Below are 16,779 nucleotides of genomic sequence, written 5' to 3'. Positions count from 1 at the left end.
AATAGCCTCAGCCCAAAAATTCCTAGGGATCCAATGCTCATCGAGCATCGTCCTACCCATCTCCACCGAAGTCATGTCCTTTCTTTCAACCACGTCATTCTACTGAGGAACGTGTGGGGCAAAAAAAATTGATGCTTAATGTCATGTTCAATGTAGAAAGCATTAGAGAGATAGTTATTGAACTGGGTGACATTATCACTGTGAATTGCTTTTAATACACCTAAGATTTCTTTGAATAATCTCAAAGCTAAGCTTCGAAAGTGTGAGAACACTTTATCCTTACTTACAAGAAAGAAGACCCAAGAGTACCGAGAGTAATCGTCAATAATAATAAGGACATATCACTTCTCACCCACTGAATGAACCCGGGAAGGACCAACAATATCTATATGAAGAAGTTCTCCTAGTCGTTCAGTTATCACCGGATTGGCTGGTGGGTGAGGAGTGGCAACCATCTTGTCATGTTGACAAGGAGTGCAAACAAGATTCTTCTCAAACTTAAGCTTAGGCAATCCTAAGATCAAGCATAAGGCACTCAAACGAGTAAGCAAATCAAAGCTCATGTGTCCTAGTCTTCTATGCCACATCCAAAACTCATAAAAAGGTTTGACAATTAAACACAAGAAGAACTAGAAGACTTAGAAAAATATGCTCCAAAAACTCTCCAAACTCAAGAAATCTTGTAAACCAAAGCGCTAGAAAAATCAAGAACTCAAGAAGTATCATGCTTGAAGCGCACTTCTAAGTCATCATCAAGCAACTGAGATATAGAAAGCAAGTTATATCCTAGATGCTCAATTAAAGCCACATCTTTGAGAGTGAAACTCTCATTTACCTCTACTGTTCCTTTGGCCTTCACTTTACCTTTTCAATCATCCCAGAATGTGATGTACTCGTGATGCTTCGTTGGGGTGAAGCTGGAGAACCATAAGGAATCTCTGGTCATGTGACATGAACAACTAGAGTCGATGAGCCACTTATTCTCCAGGCTTCCGCATGCCACCTACATATGAGAAGAATATAGTGTAGCATCTAGGCCCTTAGGTAAGTGGTAAGTGTTTCGGTGATTAATGACAACTGTATCATTGTGACTAATGCATATGTTTTGAAGGGAATCAAATTTCTTTAGTTCATAATGATTGAATGGGTTTCTTGGTCCCTCATGAAATTCTATTGATCGATCAAAGGACTTTTGAGTCAAGATTAAGTATCTTTTAGTTCTAAGTATCACAAGGTGATAAAGGACACTTAGAGTAGACATATATCTCTTTTTGTCTTTTGACCGTACTATAAAGGGGAGCTAAGTGTTGTAACTTGACCTAGTTAAGTCTAGACTTAGTTGAATGTACACTTGCGAAATTCTAGCAATAGGTAGCTCAAAGAAGCCCATAGGTGAGAAGTTGAGAAGTTAGAACTCAAAGTCGATTGAATTCAACGAGTTCCAAAAAGTTTGTTCTCACCGGATTGTCCGGTGTGAGAAGGATTATACTCCCCAGACTATTTTTCTTCTCTGTGAAGATTTCAAATGACCTCACCGGATTATCCGGTGATGGAAGTAATTTTGCACCGGAGCATTTAATAGAAGAGTCATTTTTCATAGAAATTTGAAGTTACATGCACCGGATTGTCCGGCGATTTGGAGGACGCATACAACAGACTATTTAATAGAAGGACTGTTTTCCGGAGAAAATTAGAGTTGAACTGACAGGACTGTCCTGTGACTTAAAAGAGTTATCACCAGACTATTTAACAGAAGATTGGTATTTTCGGAGGAATTGGATTATAACTCACCGAACTATCCGGTGATGCTATGTGGAAGAACACCGGAGCATTTTGCAACGGCTACTGACAACAGTCAAATCAGCGTGTGGAAAAAGTAAACGCGCCGGATTGTCCGGTGTTAACAGAGATGTGTGCACCGGACCATCCGGTGTTCACAGAAAAAGTGAGTGGTTGGGCAACAGCTATATTTGGACCTCTAGCCTATATATACCCCCTCACTTGATTTCATTCAGCTCTCTTGCAACCCAGAAGTATTTGTACACGGTGTGTATCATCTAGAGGCAATGGAAAGCTCTTGAGGTGATTTGCAAGTTCTTAATTGAAGATTAAGGACTCCATTAGTGCTTCAATAGTAGTGAGTGTGCATCTAGCTGTTGTTTAGGCTTGATAGAAATCAAGTGAACTAATTAGCTTGTTACTCTTGGTGGTTGGCAACACCTAGCCGATCGTGGAGGTTGGAGGTGTTTTCGGTGAGCTTTTGGAGATCTTGTAGGAGCCCCGAGAAGCTCGTGTACTTGGTTTGATGCTCGTTAATCCAGAGATGGAGAACAAGCAATCACTAGTGAGCACTTGAGTCTTGGTGACTCAAGGAGGAGCGACATCCTTGTGTAGATGCTCCAACGAGAATTAGTGGAGAGTGCCAACTCTTTGATACCTCAGAAAAAATTCGGTGTCCTCTTTCCCTACTCTTGTTACATTCCACATTTTGCTTCTAGCATTCCCTTCATGCAAGTTTTAATTTTGCACTTTACTTATGTTCTATATGCTTGCATGTTTGTGCTTATCATTCTAACTTGCTAGGTCGTCTAGTTGCTTTTATTCATTCTAGGCTAAGGTTGCTCTTTGTTCTAGAAATAGGTAGTTGATTTTGTTTTTGATTAGTGCCCTTTTCACCCCCCCCCCCTCTAGGGCCATTAGATCCTTTCATATAGGGTGGATGTCTCAGTACTGGAGTTAGTCAAAAACCTCATATGAATCCAGTACTAGATCGTCCACCCTAAAGGAAAAAAATGTAGGTGCATGGAACTTAACGCCAACATAGTAGGGGCGAATACCACGATGAGGAAAATATGGTCCGCCTAAGCGTTAGGACTCAAAGCCTCTTACATGTGGACCCCCACATGAGTCATGGTAAAATCCACGCCGAGTAACATCTATAGTAAAAGACTAAAAAACGCTAGAGACTCATGAGTAGGAGCGGGGGAAAGGCTCATGTATACCAACAGAGGGGTGGTACATGTCCTGGGCACTCCACTCCCACTCACACGGCTCATCTCTCCTACGGCAAAAGTAAAACCTAACCAAGTGCCCCTTTGTCTAACAGTAAGTGCAATGGTAAAGCTTTCAGAAGCTCGAATGTCAGTCACTCTAGGCTCTCTCACAGGGGTTCTCGCGTTAGGTTGTGGAGCTTTCTTAGGCTATGGTGTGGGTTTCTTCTTAATGGGTTGTGATGTGGATTTCTTCTTAATGGGTGGTGGTGTAGCATCAATCTTAGACTTTTCAGCTTCTAGGATATTAGGTGTGGTGGACACAATCTTACTCTCCTTATTGTAAGCCATCATCTCAAAACCCAAGCCAAGAGCCAAACTTGTCTTGTCAACACATATCTTGGTCTTGGCCAAGATCAGATTTATTTTTCTCTTGCCCTCTGAGCACTTCTCCACTAGAGAAAGGATGTACTCATTCTCTATCAAAAACTTTTAAACTTATCATCTAACCTACCTAAGCTTGTCCTAAAAGACTATACATGTGGAATAGTTTGACTACGCATCCTTTGAACACCCAACACTCTCTAATTTAGATTCTAGCTTCTTAAGATGCTTGTATTTTAATTCAATATCCTTTTGCAAGCAAAGTGCAATTCTTGCAAGCATCTAAGAGAGTAGATTTAGATTCCTCCTCAAGGAGCTTCTTCTCGGCATTCTCAAGCTGATTGGTGACTTGAGCATGCACATTCTAAAGCTCAACAAGTCCAGCCATGATAATCAAACAACTCTCACACTCCTCAATATCAGGTCTAGACCAAAGCAATACAAGTTCAGTAGACACAAACTCATATGTATCCCTAAGATCCTTCAACTCATACACAACTTTCTTAAGTAACTTATCCTGACTTACAAGAGTATCATTCAAGGTATCGACTTGGATGAAAAGCTACCTTAAAAGAATCAAGCTCGGGGTCATTGTCGTTGTCGTTGTTATCCACCATGAAGCAGAGGCCGATGAAGTGCTTGGCCTTCTTCTTGCTCTTCACTTGAGATTCCTCCTCCTTCGAACTCTCCTCCTCGTTTGAAGAGGTATCGATGTTGGTGAGGGCTACCACGAACGCCCTAGAAAATATCTTGAATGACTTCTTGGCCATCTTGTTGCGGTTCTTCTTGGAGAAGGGCTTTTTTTCTTCTTCTTGTGTTTGTTGTAGTCGTGGTCGTTGTCCTCATTCTTCTTGAGTTTGGGGCACTCCGCCTTGAAGTGAGTGGTTTCACCATACTCAAAACAAGCTCGAGAACCCCCTCTCCTCTGATCTTTTATATTGTTGTAGTCGTGAGTGAACTTCTTCACAATGAGCACAAAGTCCTCATCATCCAATGCATTCATCCGCTCCTCTGTGATAGAAACCAAGGAAGACGAAGAAAATCCACTCTATGAAGTGTTAGGATAAGAAAAATTAGCTCCAGCCTGATTGTCACCATTAGGTCTGAAAATCAACGTCATGTTCTGAGATAGAGGGTTTTCAAGACTGATCTGAGCCGTCTTGGCTATCTCGATGGACTTAGCTTCCTAAAAAGTTCATTACAAGTTAATATATCATAAATTGATGACTCTTCAATGCTTGAGATCTTAACTTCTCATATACCACGATCAAGAGCATAGAGAAGTTTGATCGCTCTCTCGTGGTCAGAATAGGGTAAAACACCAATGAATCTAAGGTTGCTAATAGTTCCATCAAAACGAGCAAATATAGCATCCAAAGAGTCTCCAGGGTTCTATACGAACATCTGGTATTCCTGGTTATACGTGCTTTGGCGTCTGGTCTTAATCTGGTTAGTATCCTCATGAAAGACACTAAAAGTCGACCAGATCTCGCGAGCAGTACGAAGGTGTTGAACTCTATCAAACTCATTACGACTCAGGCTAGTGAACAATATATTACGAGCCCTGTTGTTGGCCTCATATTGTTCAATCTAGGCCGGAGAAGAATGAGCAACAGGAATCACATAATTAGCGTCTACAATCTTTCATATTGTAGTTCCTTGGCTTAGGATATAAGCCTCCATATGCACCTTCCAGTGCGAAAAATCTTGACCACTGAAGAACATAATTTTCCCACTTCTCTCCATTGTCGCATAAGGATTACAAAGCCGATTAAGTTCAACAAGTGATCAAACCGGCTTTGATATAATTGTAGAACTAAGATAGACGACTAGAGGGGGTGAATATGCGCCTTACAAATTTCTTACAAAATAGATAACATACTCCTTGTTCACCTAACGCTCCTCAAAAACACACATGCAGAAGCATAAACTTTAGAGAAACAAATTGAGAAAGAAAGTTCTAAGACAACATGACTTTATGAATAGAATATGAACTATAGGCTTTATTCAAAATCATTTCATACGTCTTTGTGTACAAAAGCTTCAAACTTGAATGAAGAACAAAGTAAAAAGACAGCAACTGAAAGAAGCATATCTCCAAGTTGATGGTCTAGAGGCAAGCGGATTCAAGACTCTCTCAAATACATGAGTATATGAATATTTATGCTTCTAGTAACAAGAAGAATTACTTCACAAAGATGAAAAAAAACTGCAGCTCAAAAAGAAAAAGGAAATCACAACCGGAAAAGAAAAACTTGCAAATTTACAAGGGAAGCAATATAGAAACTAGAATAAGAGAAATTCAAGCATATGTAAAAATATAAACTTCATTACTCAAACATGTCAGCCATATTTTAAGCAGATTACAAGGATTTTTCTCTCAAAAAATCTCACCTATTACATAGGTTAAGTACTCATCTTTATCTTCTCTAAAACCCTAGCACCATGGGCGGACCCACCATGATGCATGGGTATTCAATTGAATACCCAACTTTTTTGCAAAAAAATTGAGTATATAGCACATATACTACGTATATATATCTTTGCTGCTTCAATCCATCAGACCACTCAACAAATCGTAAACTAATTGTTTTAGTAAACTAATAAAAGTGGTTTCACTAATTTTGGGGGTGTTATGGATTAGTTATGAATTAATCTATCTGCAACACATTTACTCAATCTTGTATGTTACAATAACTATTTCAAGATTTCATGTATTTTTACAAGATAGAGGATCATGTAAGAAGACTAAAAAATTTTGTTTCATAATTTTTGGATTAGTAAATAATTAACTATGCATTTAACTCGAATTAACAAATGAGTTGCATGTTTTTCTTTTTTTTTTCAAACTTACTCTCCATGTAATATGATGCAAAGGATATTATTTTTGAAAACAAATTTCACAAAAGGTCTTATAATTGTCTCTAGTATGTTTTAGAATTTTTTGTGATTTTTTTAAATTTTTTAAATTTTTGGGCGTGTTTTTGCAACAAAATCAAACCTTTGGGGGTTTTTTTTTGCAACAAAATAATTTTTGGAGGGGAAAGTTAAAATCCAAGTGACTTTTGGGGGGGTTTTGCATTTTTTTCTAACTAAAAAGAGCCCACATAGCAACAAACATCAGGTATTTATGATCTTTATGTTGTGACTGCCCAGTTCGGCAATCAGCAATTGAGCGTGAATTTTTTATGCAAGTTAAGGATAGTGACATCATTAAACGCTTCCAAGCCATAAAGTAACACAAAGTTAAATTGTAATTTTCTTTAAATGCTTTGTAATTTCTTTTAATTAGTTGAAACTTCTCTACTATGAACAATTTATACTTTAAAATTTACGCTACTATGGACTTCTCGTATTTTGGATTGAATATTTTTTTTAATATTGAATACCCAATCGCCAAATCCTGGGTCCGCCACTGCCTAGCACTAGGCTCTCAAATGAGTGGCACAATATGCTCAAGTGACTGGTTCAAACTCTCTCATAGCCCTACCCCTCTATTTATAGGCATATGAAACTTAACCCTTAAGTTTTCTAGCTTGTTACTAAAATAATTCTCTTTTATAGTATATTTCTACCTACCACCGAGAGCATTTTAGTACAATTCTTGTTTCATCCATCGAACGGTTGTGGCACCTTCACGACTTAGCTTCGTCTCGACGCAAGCTTCACGATGTTGTGATATAGTCCTCTAATCCTCCCACGGTTTTGATGTCCAACCGTGAAACTCTCTACACACTTCTCAAAGTGTGACTCGTCACTTGCTTACACCTTAAGTAAGCGCTCTGATATCGACACGTGTACTTTGTCTTGCGATCCTGGTCATTGGCAAGTCTCTCCCGCTTTTGATCCCTCGAGCCATCTTGTCACTTGTACCAGCATCCCTTTCGCTTGATTTTGTCAACACGTCGTCTTTATCCTCCGTTTCATACTTTGCTTGACCTCCACGTGTACAACTAGGATCACTCTTGACTCCGTTCGACATTCTTGATCATCCGACATCAAACACCATCTTAGCCCCGATCATCCACCATCGATCATAAAGTTACATCCGTCAATATACACTATGAGATAAGCAAACATATTTTTTCAATTCTAACTCCAATTAATCCATAATCAAATTACTCAAACCAATATCAAACAATCCAAAATTCGACAAACCAAATCGAAAATTTTATTAATCACTTATCATATATAAATTAAGATACATTTTAACTTGATTTCACACTAATTTAATCATTTTTAATAGTTAATTAATTAAATTGAATTAGGTGGATCTACGGATACCTACGGACGTTCAGCCCTAGCGAGAAGGATACCTACTCATGTTGCTGCTATTGTTGCAAGTTTAAAGCACTAATCGATCTGACGAGTGATGATCCTAAACTGCCTGCTCTCCAAAGACATTGATGCATTTCCCATCCCCAAATTGCCAAGCCAAGCGGCAGGACGGCAAGCAGCCTCCCGAATCCGCCAGCCTGCCGCGCCCGCGCCCCTCGAAAATGCCTCAACGCCAGTGCGCCGCCGCCTTGGCCAAGAACCCCCATTCCTCCCCTTGCGGCAGCCAAACCCCCTGCCGTTGCTCTCTTCGGCGCATGCGCATTCCTGCGACCTTGTTCTCGCCCTTGGTTCCTTCATTTGGGCGGCCGCCGTACTGCCTGCGAGCGCGACCATGCCTGCTGCCCGCGTTGACAAGCGCGGCGGCCTCCTCCACTGCCTGTTGATTTACAGGTTCGCAACTGGCTTGATGCATTGATTTCTGATCTGGAGCAAGGATCGTTTAGCTACTTTTCAGTGCAAAGTGCAGACGCTTTCAAATTCAGGAAACTCACATGATGCTTGGATAGCATTGTCCCTTCAGATGGTTTACTAACGCTGAAGACATTGTTACCGTTTCTTTTTACAATGTGGTGAGCATGTGTACTGCTTCCTCTGAAGTCAAAAAGAAGGGGGAAGTGGCAAATCTTGCAACTAATTTCAATGGACATTGACCTGAAGTGCCATTTTCTTCTGAAACCACATTCTTCAAAAAAACTTCTGAAACCATCCAAAAGATGAGATTTAAAAAAAAAATCGTTTACCTGTCATTATCAGCTCCAACTTCTACTACATTTGACTCAAGTATGATCACAACAAAAGGCATTTAAAGGGTGATACCTTGGCATTACCTGAAGTGTGCGATGTGTTGATACGGCTGCTGCTATCTTGCAGCACAGAAATATGTGGTCAGTTTGCCTCCACCTTGTTGGATTTTCCTTCTGTTATCCACATGAGCAGATAAGTCCAAGTGATAGGCTGAGGTGTTGTGACACTGCAGGAGATAAAGGTATATAAACATATTTTGGAGCTGAGATTTGAGGATCGGCTGGGTTAACTAGGAGTCTGGAATCATCAAATGGATCGTGTTCTTCTGAGCCCCCACTCGCCATCACACGCTACAGTTAACGCATGGTATGATTCTCCCACTTCCTTTGTCTAATACAAAAGTTTTATTAAAATATTTCTGAGACCACAGAGTTCATGTTCATATCTTTGTTGTCCAATATGCCAGTTATCCTGATCATCTTTCAGGTTTCATCAAGGCCCTGGTGGTCTTAACAGTATCGGATTTGCAGTCATAAGAAAAGGGTGCTTAAAATTGAGATGTTATGCTATTGGTGATGGACTTGGTGATCCAGGGCATTTAAGTGATCCTTTGAACGAAAACAATAATGGGTCTGTTTTCTGAGGACTCCATGGATCTGGTGCCTCCTTTTGAACTGTTGGTGCTGAAATCACTCAGGAAACAGGAGATTTCTTTGTCAGTGATGCAGAGAGTGACCCAGACAAACCTACTGACGGTTTCTCCTCGATCGACCAGGCTATAAATGCTTTGCGTGAAGGAAAGGTAGGTGAATGACTACATTAGAATATCTCACAAATTGGGTTTTTTTTCATCTCTATATTTTGTATCGTCATATTCAGAGTTTCAGCCTGAACTTGGGCTGTTGGGCATGGAACCTGTATTTTGTGTCATCATATTCAGAGTTTCAGTCTGTACTTTTCATCTCTGTATTTTGTTCCATTCATGTAGTTCTTGGGCATGGAACCTGCATGATCAAGACCGAATTGGATATCTCTACTTGAACATAATATTCCGTGTGTACTTTATATTAATTGATTCGTAAAAATATATCAGTAGCTCCCAATCAAGCATAATTTTGCGTTATTCACTTAATTCTTTTTGAAACTAGAATTCTACAGCTTAACTAGATGAATGATCCTTTCCTAGTCTATCAGGGACACATTGTATTATGAGTTCATTCGGACAGTGGCAATTTCTGCTGTTATCCTGAAACAATGTACCGATTTTTATGCACACTTTTACTTACTTTGCTTTTAAAATGATAAGACTCAGTAAATGAAATCATGTGATACTCGTATTTCCATGGAGCAAGCCCTTCTGCTTCAAAATTCAGGAGAGGATCTTGAATGCATAATTGCATATTGTTTCCCAAGTACAGTTGAATTTAGCTAGAAAGTTAATTCCATTCTTCTCCAGTTCGTTATTGCTGTAGATGATGAAAACGGAGATAACGAAGGGAATCTTGTCATGGCAGCCACTCTAGTGAACCCAGAGTCGATTGCATTCATGATCAGGAAAGGTTCTGGGATCATCTCGGTCGGCATGAAGGAAGAGGACCTAGCAAGATTGATGATTCCTATGATGTCTCCAATTACAGAAATTGAGGATATTTCAGCTGCTGCTTCCACAGTAACAGTGGTAAAACTGTCTCTTAATAGTCTTTGCAAACAAAGAGTGATCCAGAATCCTTACAGATTTCTGGTTCTCTGTTGTGCCAAATCATCCTTACGAATCCTTACGAAGCATTGCTTTCAATCTATTGAGGATGCCAGAGTGAGCATATCTACCGGTGTCTCGGCTGCAGATAGAGCAAAAACCATCCTTACTCTCGCCTCCCCTGATTCCAAGCCCAGTGATCTCAGAAGACCAGGCCACATATTCCCCCTCAAATACCGAAACGGAGGTGTATTGAACATAGCTGGGCACACAGAGGCGTCAGTCGATCTTGTCACATTAGCTGGTTTGCGCCTTGTATCCGTCCTGTCGACTGTCATGGACCCGAAGGACGGCTCAATGGCAGGCATAATAGTTCTGCAACAGATGGCTTTGGAACATGATATACCGATCGACCTCATCCGGTTAGTATACCTTAAGGTGAAGCTTTTGCGAACCTATAGTTCCACTATTTTGCTTTAAATTCTACTGCTTGCATAATTCTCCAAGATCAATAGATAACCGAAATGGAATGTTTTTGTATTAGGATAGTTCCTGGTTTCATCATAACTCTCCTTTCTGAAGGTTTCATCAGAATCTTTTGGTCTGATTCAGGTATAAAAGGAAAAGGGAGAAGCTGGTGGAATTGATTGCTGTCTCACGCTTGCCCACAAAATGGGGCCTTTTCGAGCTTACTGCTACCAATCCAAGCTCGATGGAACTGAACACATTGCTGTTGTGAAGGTAATGCAATGCAATTCTGTCGTGTTTCATCTTCCAGGACTTTTGAGATTGAGCAGGAAAACTGCAGGTTCTTTGGTGTGTGGAGTTGGAGTTGGGATAGGATAGGATAATACAGCAAAGATAGTTCGTCCCTTCAAGTGCGTCCAGGTTTCCAGTCCTTCTCCAGCGATCTCATCTTTTCAGCGGCTAATGTGTGCAGGGCGACATTGACGACGGCGAAGACGTCCTGGTGAGGGTGCACTCCGAGTGCCTGACGGGCTACATCCTCGGCTCAGCCCGCTGCGACTGCAGCAACCAGCTAGACAAGGCGATGCAGCTGATCGACAAGGCTGGCCGCGGCGTGCTCGTGTACCTCCGCGGCCACGAGGGCCGCGGTATCGGCCTGGGCCAGAAGTTCCGCGCCTACAACCTCCAGGACGAGGGCCATGACACCGTCGAGGCCAACGTCGAGCTCGGCCTCGCCGTGGATTCCCGCGAGTACGACATCGGCGCACAGGTAGAGAAGCCCTCTCGACACATCTCAATCCACAAGAATTTTTGGGTCATTTCATCAGATTTAAGGGAGATTGGTGCATTAAATTCGAAGCTCTTTCGATCCAAATATCGGTTTCAGATACTCCGGGACATCGGCGTGCGCACGATGCGGCTGATGACCAATAACCCGGCCAAATTCGTTGGGCTCAAGGGCTACGGGCTCGCCTTGGTGGGGAGGGTGTAACGCCCCGGGTCCTACAACCCGGATTGCTACCAACCATATCTACAAACCTATCTAACCGGGCAAATTATTCAAAATTTCGGTGGAGTTTTTCTTGAAACTGTTATTTTCCTGCACAAGCGAAAACATACATACACCACAGGCATGAAATTCATAACAGAAAGATAGCCCTAACAGTTTAAAAGCTAATACTCGATACAACTCATGGTTTAGAACGTTACACCAAACGAGTCATGAGCTGCAACCGATCAACGTAACCAAGTAAGGCACAAAAGGATTACGGAGACAACTATGAAGTGGTTCAAAAGTGAGCTAAGTATGATCCTTGCCACTATGTGCTGCTACTTTTCCCTTCCACACATGTCGCGTTTAGAACTACCTAAAAACCAAATAAATATAAGGGTGAGTAAAAACATTTAGCAAGTACAAAACTGAACTGGAAGAATAGATGCGTTAATAGTGCCAAGGAAGAACTAGAAATTCTGAGTTTTTTCCCCTTAAAAACAAGAATAAACCTTATAGTTTTCGTTTGAGACGGGCATCCTGAATTTTAACAATAAACCCCGTAGTTTCTATCTGAGATGGATATCCTAAATTTTCTTTGCATTTACAGGTAAAATCGAGCAAGTGAGGTCAGTATTTACTCACAGGAACATGAACATAAAAAACAAATTGCATAGCCGGTATTTCACCGGGAACTTGAATGGGATATAAAGGAATACTTGAGCTGAAAATCAGAATCTTGAAACACATTCTTGAACTTGAATCACATGAACATAAGAAATCTCAAATCTTGAATAAACACAATCGGGACGAATCAATAGACACAAACAATGAGCAAAATTGTGCCAACCTTGGCGTGAAGTCAATCTCGCAACGCTAGTACCAATACTTCTGAAACCTATGGAACAAGATCGTATTCAAAATCTACTTTATAATACTCACGTGAATCTACATTGGATGTTGAACTGCTCTCTAATCGAACTCCGAAGGGAGCACACTTAGAAACCCCCCATCCCCCCTTTAGCCGAAAAACACCCTTCCTGGCGGTCCAACCGCTCCTCGGGTTGTCTGGTCGTCATAACGCGCAGTCCCTTAGAAGTCTCTATTCGCGAGGGGTCTGACCGCACGTTCAACTGTGTCCCCAGGCGGTCTGACTATGAGAAACACTCAAAACCCCAAAAACTCTCTGTACAATTGGCAGTCTGACTACCACGCTCGCAGTTGGACCGCCAGAACACAAGAAGGTATGTTGACTGCTCTACACTGTTTTGGGTATAACTTTCAAATCGCTCATCCAAATATGCCAAATAAATACATCTGGCATATCTAAAGAAAATTATCTACAACTTTCATGTTGCGTGAAAATGTGAATTATGCCTCTATCACGCCAGATTTAAAAAGAAGATCTGTTGTGTGGGTTTTTGATTCCGGACTATGGTACGATTTCGGTGATAACTTCCAAACTGCTTATCCAAATTGAACGAGACTGGCGCCATTGAAAAGATATCGGTGAGACCTATAACTTTTGTTTTGGCGCCATATTAAGATTGCATGCTGTTTAATCCTAGAATTTCGATGACTATATCGGCATAAACCATGGTTCTTTCCAAACCAACTTCATCCTACTAGCTCCATTTTAGCAAGAACAATGGTACTTCGCAACCATGCATACACAGCTCCAAAACCTATCCAAAATCCAAACTAAAACGTGTATTCTCCTATGAAATCCTAGAGAACTTACCCAAGGTCCTTATTGTGATTGGTAACCATCGGTTGGAAAAGAAATTGGAGGGAAAAGCCTAGAGAAGAGGCCCAATGCTTGCTAAAAATTCCAGAGCAAAGGGGGTGATGATTTTGATTTGAAAACCATCCAAAACTTCATGCATGCAAAGAAATTTTTTGGTGGATGGAGAGCTAAGGAGCTAGGGAACGCCATAGTATAACATGTATATCTTGAATCTTGTTGCTTGAGATGGGATTTGGGGAGAAATGGGGAGAGTTTGAGAGAGAGGGAGAGCAGCTCCTGTTGTCTTTTGCTCTGGCCGGTTGGGAGAGAGAGCACGTGAGAGTGAGGGAGTGAGGTGGAGGGTGAGAGAGAGAGATAGTGCTGCTGTTGTAGCCCAAAGAGCGGGAGTGGTGTGGGCCAGCCAGGTGGGCCCTATATGTGAGAGAAACAAGTCCAACTTAGCTGTAAATTCTATTCCTTTCTCTCCTATTTGGAAATTCGTGCAGCAAACGTTGTTTCTTTCATAATTTCATATTACATCATTCTTATTACATTGTCCAAAACTCAGGTATTACACTCTCCTTCCTAACAGAATTCGTCCTCGAATTCATCAATCACGTTACACACGGAGGGGAAACGACTTAAAAAGAACAAGAACACCACTACACGCTTGACATGAACAACTCCAGATATTTCTCCCGCATGTGTGACTCAAGCTCCCATGTCGCTTCACGTTCAATCTGATTTGTCCAAAAAACCTTGACAAACTTGAATGTATTACGCCTCAACACTCTTTCAGATTCTTCCAGAATTCTCACGGGTTAGGATTCGAATGTCAGATTATGTTCAATGGTCACCGGTTCTAACGTCATATGATGTTCAAAATCTCTCAAATACTTCCGTAAATAGAAATATGAAATGCATCATGTATACCTTCCATCCACTCGGGTAACTCCATGCGATATGCTAGCTTCCCAACTCGTGCAACTATCGAGAATGGTCTGATATATCTTGAACTAAGCTTTCCTTTGGTGCCGAACCTTACCACACCCTTGGTAGAAGAACCTCATCTCCCTCATGAAATTCCAAGTTTCGTTTCCTAATATTCGCATAGCTCTTCTGACTACTTTGAACAGTTAACATGTGTTATCGTATCTCAACCACGTATTGCGTCGACTGCTGAACCCAATCAAGTCCCAAGACTGCCCTCTCACCTACTTAATCCTAACAAAATAGTGATCTGCATTTCCGTTCATAAAGTGTTTGTGAGCTAGCTTTACGTTTGCCACACGCACTCTCACGTGCTCTCTCTCCCAACCGGCCAGAGCAAAAGACAGCACGAGCTGCTCTTCGCCTCTTCCTCAAACTCTCCACATTTCTCCCCAAATCCCACCTCAAACCACTTCAAGGTATACATGTTATAAGAACATTTGTCACTCGTGAAGTTTGACTACCATAACAGTTATCATGCGACAGGATGCCGGTGATCTTCCCCATCACCAAGGAGAACCAGAAGTACCTCGAGACGAAGCGGACCAAGATGGGGCACGTCTACGGCTCCGACCTCCCTGGCAGCCTGCCGGAGCAGTTTGCCAATCCCCAAGACGATGCCGCAAACGAAGACGATACCCAAAACTGATAGCACTATTACAATTACAATCACAAATTCTCCTTTCTTTTAGTTTCCCAAATAAAGAATAAAGATTCAAATTAAGTTCAAGAATTGTAGAGGATTATCAGATTGCAATCTTGTACAGTGACAAGAAATTCGGATACCAAACGTAGCACTACCATTCATTTCATTGTTCACGAACTAGCATCACCAATTACAAACTAATCCTCGGCCCATAATACAGGGAAGAGGCAAGAACAGACACGGTCAAAGGGGACATCTATGAATCTAGGAGGAGGTGAACTTGGTGACGGCCTTGGTGCCCTCGGAGACGGCGTGCTTGGCGAGCTCGCCGGGGAGGACGAGGCGCACCGAGGTCTGGATCTCGCGGGACGTGATGGTGGGCTTCTTGTTGTACCTAGCGAGGCGCGCCGCCTCCTGCGCGAGCTTCTCGAAGATGTCGTTGATGAAGGAGTTCATGATGGACATGGCCTTGGAGGAGATGCCGATGTCCGGGTGCACCTGCTTGAGCACCTTAAAGATGTAGATCTTATAGGTCTCCACGCTCTTCTTGGCCTTCTTCTTGCCCTTCTTGTCGCCGCCCTCCTTGGACGCCGGCAGCCGCTTCTCGGCCTTGGGCTTCTTCTCCGCCTTGGGGGCCTTCTCCGCCTTATCCTCCGCGGGCTTCTTCTCCGCAGGCTTCTTCTCCGCCTTCGGCGCCATCACGCACGGATCGGGACGAAGAGGACGAGACGTTGAAGCAAACTCGCGCGAGGAGAATAGAAGAGTGGGGTGATTGCGTAGCGACGCGATGAGGAATCGGGCAGGGGGGCGCGGGGCATATATAGAGGGCGAGATGGTGTGTGATTGGCGGAGAGTAGGGTGGCACGGATCGATGAGATGGCGTGATCTAGAGCGTTTGCTGGATCGTCGGTAGGGATTGTGACGCGTGGGGAACTTTGATTGGGTGGAGGGTGGTGGGGTGCGGATCCCGGGACAGTTTAGGCGGTGAGCGGAAATTTTGGGCGTCCAAATGATGGCGGGGAATTTTTCTTTTTTCTTTCCTGGTTTCGGGCTCGGCTTTTCTGGTGGGGACCGGATTGAGGCAAGTGGGGCCACATTAAAACTACGTGGAAAATATGTGTACAGTCTCTTGTTTTCATCTCACGTACTTCGATATTGGGTATAGATGCTCACCCTAATAACCAAAAAAGGCTTAACGGACGCTTGAACATCCACTGCCATTTGACATAGGATGATCAGACCCTCATGCCTCCGGAGCGAAAAAAAAAAGGCGAGTGCAAAACACTTTTACCATCCCTTAACTCTTGTTGACGCACCTCCCACTTTTTCATCATTGTTCGTGTTGCCACGGGCCCACGGCTTTGCCTATTGTGCCACCGTTTTAGAGCATCTCCACCATTCAGCTCTCAATCGCTATATTTTCTCACCATTTGAGAAAACGCACCTCTAGTAGAATAGCCAACAGTGTCGCTATCACTGTTGATTCGCCATCACGCGAGAGAGGGTCGCCAATTTTAGCTGGTTCTTGTGCCTCGTTGTCCTAATCAAGTACCCCGCCTTTGTTCCTCCGTTCCTTCGTTCTTGCGCAGCGTCCTCGACCTCCCCTCCTCCGGCCTCACAATAGCTTCCGGACCCATCGTCGTGTGCCCTCTCTGCCGCCATGGGACCTGGTGGTGGTGCTGGGGTGGCCCAAGGTGGCGCACGGGAAGGCCCCAGCGGCGGCAGTGTGCAAAGGCCGCAGGCGGAGGGGAGGCCAAGGTGGCGCACGGGCAAGCCTCGGCGGAGGCGGCGCGTAGAGGCCAAAGG

General features: G+C 42.7%; 1 protein-coding gene and 1 pseudogene across 1 annotated transcript; one reads left to right on the top strand and one right to left on the bottom strand.

Annotated features, from left to right (window-relative positions):
* Positions 1 to 8,119: 8,119 nt before the first annotated feature.
* Positions 8,120 to 14,976, top strand: LOC133929029 (probable monofunctional riboflavin biosynthesis protein RIBA 3, chloroplastic; annotated as a pseudogene).
* A 132-nt stretch (positions 14,977 to 15,108) lies between these two features.
* Positions 15,109 to 15,775, bottom strand: LOC133929028 (histone H2B.11-like). The gene has a single exon (XM_062375606.1). It carries the CDS (start codon positions 15,670 to 15,672, stop codon positions 15,238 to 15,240), a length of 435 nt encoding a protein of 144 aa, XP_062231590.1. The 5' UTR covers positions 15,673 to 15,775; the 3' UTR covers positions 15,109 to 15,237.
* Positions 15,776 to 16,779: the final 1,004 nt, after the last annotated feature.

Source organism: Phragmites australis, chromosome 9 (genome assembly GCF_958298935.1).
Source record: "Phragmites australis chromosome 9, lpPhrAust1.1, whole genome shotgun sequence".
Classification (NCBI taxonomy): Eukaryota; Viridiplantae; Streptophyta; class Magnoliopsida; order Poales; family Poaceae; genus Phragmites; species Phragmites australis.
The sequence above is the reverse complement of the archived record's forward strand: the minus strand, read 5'-3'. Positions and strand labels throughout refer to the sequence as shown.

Coding starts and splice junctions, on each gene's coding strand:
- LOC133929028 (XM_062375606.1), bottom strand. CDS start 15,672: ATGGCGCCGAAGGCGGAGAAGAAGCCTGCGGAGAAGAAGCCCGCGGAG.